Genomic DNA, 4,344 nt, shown 5'->3' on the forward strand with positions numbered 1-4,344 from the left:
GGTAACAAGTGAAACGAAAAAAAAAAGGTATGAGAAAAACATTACTTAACAAACTTTAAGAATTAATAAAAAAAGAAGATATTTTGTGTATGAAAGTATTGTAATGTTAACTGATAATCTGCCAGATTTGGTTAACACACATTTACTAATTTAAAAGTTATAGCATAAAAACTATAACAAGCACAAATGGTTACGAGGTCAGTCTAACGGACCGAGCCCGTGCTGAAAGGGTTAATAGTAGTTAAATACATGTAGGTATAATACATAACATGGCAAATCTACCAGTGCAAATGTGTATTCAGTTAACACAATCAAGTCAGTATCCAGTTCCTAAAATCTCAACAATCATGTTCAAGTTAAGTAAGTTACCCCGAATTTTTTCGAAAACGTTATTTTGAGAAAAGGAACGAACTTACGGAAAAAAAAAAGGTTCTAATGTGTAAAATGTAACTTGACCTCTCTCGACCAGAAATAACTTACTCCAAACATAGTGTTATATCTAATTATATCTAAACTGAAGTTATTGCACATAACTTAATATTGTTCGTACATTATTAAGTGTAGATTGTTGTATTGTGAGATAATAATTGGATGTTTCGATTTATATCCAACCAAAGCCTAGTTAAGCATTTTAAAGATGGACTTTACAAATACTTGTGGGGAAGGTACCCAATTAGAGAATAGCACAATATTTTTTCTTGTTTATGACGCAAGTCGTATATGATGGCCATATTTCACTTTAATTGCAACTAATGACTTGTCTTTCAAAGTAAACCTTAGTAACCAACTTATACTTTGTAACGAATTTGTTATTATATATTTATTTTAATATCAACGTTTGATTAGATTAGGTTTATATTGTAAAACATGCGTAGCTTATACTGTTAAATATGTATTGTGAAACTCCCGCCTATTCTCCAAAGTTGTAGAAAATTCCCCAGAGTAAGAATCAACAATATATATATGTGTGTACATAAACGCTTAAAGTTGTATTGTTTCGTAAAACTGAAATTTCTAGAAAACCTCTACACGCCTATAAATATAACCAACGCGACGCGCTAAAGAGAGTATCTATTATTATTAGTTCGCTATAGTCGGTGTGCTGTAAACTTCCGAAGCTATAACTGTGATTTTTATAACGCTTATCAATCGGAAAACTTCGGATATTTGACCAGGAATGTTTATAAATTTCGAATATTACAAACCATTTAACTTCAGTGGATTCACATCAGATATTAATACTTTTACGAAAACATTACCTAACGTCATCGGTGGAAACTCGATCTCTAATAGGCGTATGAACAGTGAAGACTACAGGACTAGCTAGCTCCCTGTTAAGTGAATTGTGCCTACGTCAATTCGAAATTAACTCGCTCATCGTGAACCCTCGATAAGATATTAAGGAAGTTCCAGACTAGAAAGAAGACTTTATATTGTCTTTAAGTTTGTGAAACTTTTGTTTATAAATCATTGTTTGTAATAACTGTTATTGTAAGATGTATTGTTGTGTGTATATTAAAACGTATTTGTATAAAAGAAAACTGTGTGTATCAATCTTGTTGGCAAATATCATAAACTGACTATATATCGGCATATATTTAACTACTAAATCCAAATTACAATTTAACTACTAAATTTAAATTATCATTTAACTCAATTTCAGACCGTTTGAAATTCTAATATGTAACAACTTCAATATGTATATTGATATTTACTACTGTTGATAAGGGTAAACTTATATACTTTTCATTTGTATTTATTTGAATTAAAATTGTTTTAATATGCTCAGAAGTTATTCATAATCGTGTCGTCTACGAAAAGTTGTCTTTGTATGCTGTCATATTATGTTCAATAAAATTATCTACTGATCCCTTATTAATAACAAATGTTTTGTAAATACGTTTTCAACACTGCAAAAATAAACATCAATAATAATATTTTCAGGTGAAATATGTGCAAAACATCACTATAAACAATATACATAACGTTCTTATTTTGTAGAAGATTAAGTTCATAATCACAATATACAAAAGTACGTGTTCCATATCTTGAAACATACTTCCATTTTAACTTTAACAGTGAAATTTATGATGTATCGAGAAATTTCTATGATCTTACACTTATGTATTTTGTGATATGAAAAATGTATTGTAATAGCAATACTTACGGTGACGTTACAGTGAGTTGTATACTCAGCAGCTGTGGATCTGTGGTCTGCTTGTCTATTAACTGTTTACTGACAGCACTCAGTACTTCCTCCACTGCTTCGTCCAAGATCTACAGAGGACATTTAGACGTAGTAAACAAATTATGACTCTACTTTATAGATTCGAAAAAAATCAGAAATAAGCATTTTTATAGAAAAGCAAAAAGTAATTTCTATGTCATCAAAATTTTAAATTAAATCAAACTCTCATACAGAAAGAAAAATAAAAGTACCTGATGCTGACAGCTGAGTTTTCCAACTAATTCATTTATATGGCCTAAAAGAGAAATATTTTCTTCCAAGTTTTCAATTTCTTTCATTGCCTTCTTGACGTTAGTATCGGTACCTATGCAAAATTAACAATTGTCATTAGCTGGTGAAAACAGAATTTGGTATATTCTTTTATGATGTTTTAATTTCTAGAAGGTGTGACTCATGTAGGGGTGATCATCGGTAAGAGAAGAGATAACAGAAAAAAAAAAATATATTGTCACTTATTACATATGCGATTTAATAACAATTATCATGAGTAATACAGAAGCTAGTGAATAATGATTTGGTAACTTATGGAAATACAGGAAGATAGTCCTATTATTACAATTTTGTGATACTTGTTTATTCCAAACATGTTTTAGATATGCCTACAAATTACCATAAGCTATACTGTTGATCTATAGAAAACAATACAATAAGGAAAAACAACACTAAAAATATAGAAAACAATACAATAAAGAAAAACCACAATAAAAACATGTCATAATATATATATTATGAAATCTTTCATGTTTGTTGAACTAATTTAACTTTGAAAAATATCATGACGACTACGACATATGTCTGTGTGATTTCTACAAAGTTCAGTGTCTTATTCCTAATTTCAGCAAATGTTGTGGGTCAAAGACTGGCATACTTTTTTATTTGTATGATCACATTGGGTTCTTTTATTCATTTAGAAAAGCGAATAATATCCTGAGTGTACTGGAGTATTGTGTCTGCTCATGCCAATCCCATAATGCTGCCTTACTTACAATACAATGAGCATATGTACTGAAACTTGTTGGTTTTACAACATAATATAACATATTAATTTACGAAAAAACAACATCTCAAGAAATAACTAACTATACAGCTTCCAAACCTTCTGAAATTTAAGAATTTTCCATGACACGAAAAAAAGACGAACCACAAAATAAAAGAAAATATAATCAAATATGACAACAATGTTCACAACTCAAGTAGAATTGCAACTGTTATTGAAGTCTTATCAGTGATTTCAAGATTTTTCAAAAGCTAGACAAGGATTTTTTCTTCAATAGTGTGGTCTGATCAAAAACGTGAACAAATTTAAAATAGAAAACAAAGGAAACCTTGAAGCACTTTCAGGAAGAGGGCCTTTCTCCTCCGGATGAATTCCGAAAGCGCTTAGATTATTGACTTCCCTGTCTTGTGACTTATCGATTTTTGATCCTATAATTTCTTAGTATCTGAATAAAGCTAAGTATTGAATAACCATTGGTAGCCATAAATGTGCACAGTAAATCAGAAATAAAAGGAGATTCTGCTCCAATATAATGATATACATTAAACTATGTTAAACAGTCCTGAAAATGGCAATAAAAATAAAATTGAGTGAATAACTTACTTTTAGCAATGTCTAGATTGTCAAGTGGAAATCTCATTAACATTTTGTATTTGTTCATCTCGAGGGTTCCGAAAGTTGACGGTGAATTTCTATCCAGTAGAAGACAAAATAAAAAAATACTCAAAAACTATTTTTCTCAGACGTCTTATAAACGCTTCTAAATTATAATGGCAATTTTTAATGTTATTAGCAACAATGAAGAGATAGTCACAACTTCATTAGAAAATCATAGGACTAAATGACCAAGATAGTTTTTTTCATACACGTAGATAACCTAATGTTACTCTAACTTAGTGAGTATAGGTTTAAATGTAATACTATTCCTGTACTGTTTTTCAACCCATAGTCTCGGAGGTACACTAGTTAAGACCTATAAGTATTCTTGAAAATGAGCGATTTTTTCAGTAAGTTAGATTTTTAAACATGAACTGGCAAAAATAACACACTCCTTTTCATATACGTTACTTAATTCCATATATATATATATATATATATA

At 29.8% G+C, this 4,344-nt stretch overlaps 1 protein-coding gene across 1 annotated transcript in view; it reads right to left on the reverse strand.

The window, feature by feature from the left end:
• The window catches only part of LOC106474593 (rho guanine nucleotide exchange factor 17-like), a 73,620-nt gene that overhangs the window by 34,488 nt on the left and 34,788 nt on the right, over window positions 1-4,344 (reverse strand). Inside the window, exons 7-9 of the mRNA XM_022379915.1 lie at window positions 3,849-3,937; window positions 2,440-2,552; window positions 2,168-2,277 (exon numbers count right to left, since the gene is read on the reverse strand). Of these exons, the coding sequence (XP_022235623.1) occupies window positions 2,168-2,277; window positions 2,440-2,552; window positions 3,849-3,937 (312 nt within the window). The remainder of the gene's footprint in view (window positions 1-2,167; window positions 2,278-2,439; window positions 2,553-3,848; window positions 3,938-4,344) is intronic.

This window comes from Limulus polyphemus, unplaced genomic scaffold, assembly GCF_000517525.1.
Source record: "Limulus polyphemus unplaced genomic scaffold, Limulus_polyphemus-2.1.2 Scaffold140, whole genome shotgun sequence".
Lineage (NCBI taxonomy): Eukaryota > Metazoa > Arthropoda > Merostomata > Xiphosura > Limulidae > Limulus > Limulus polyphemus.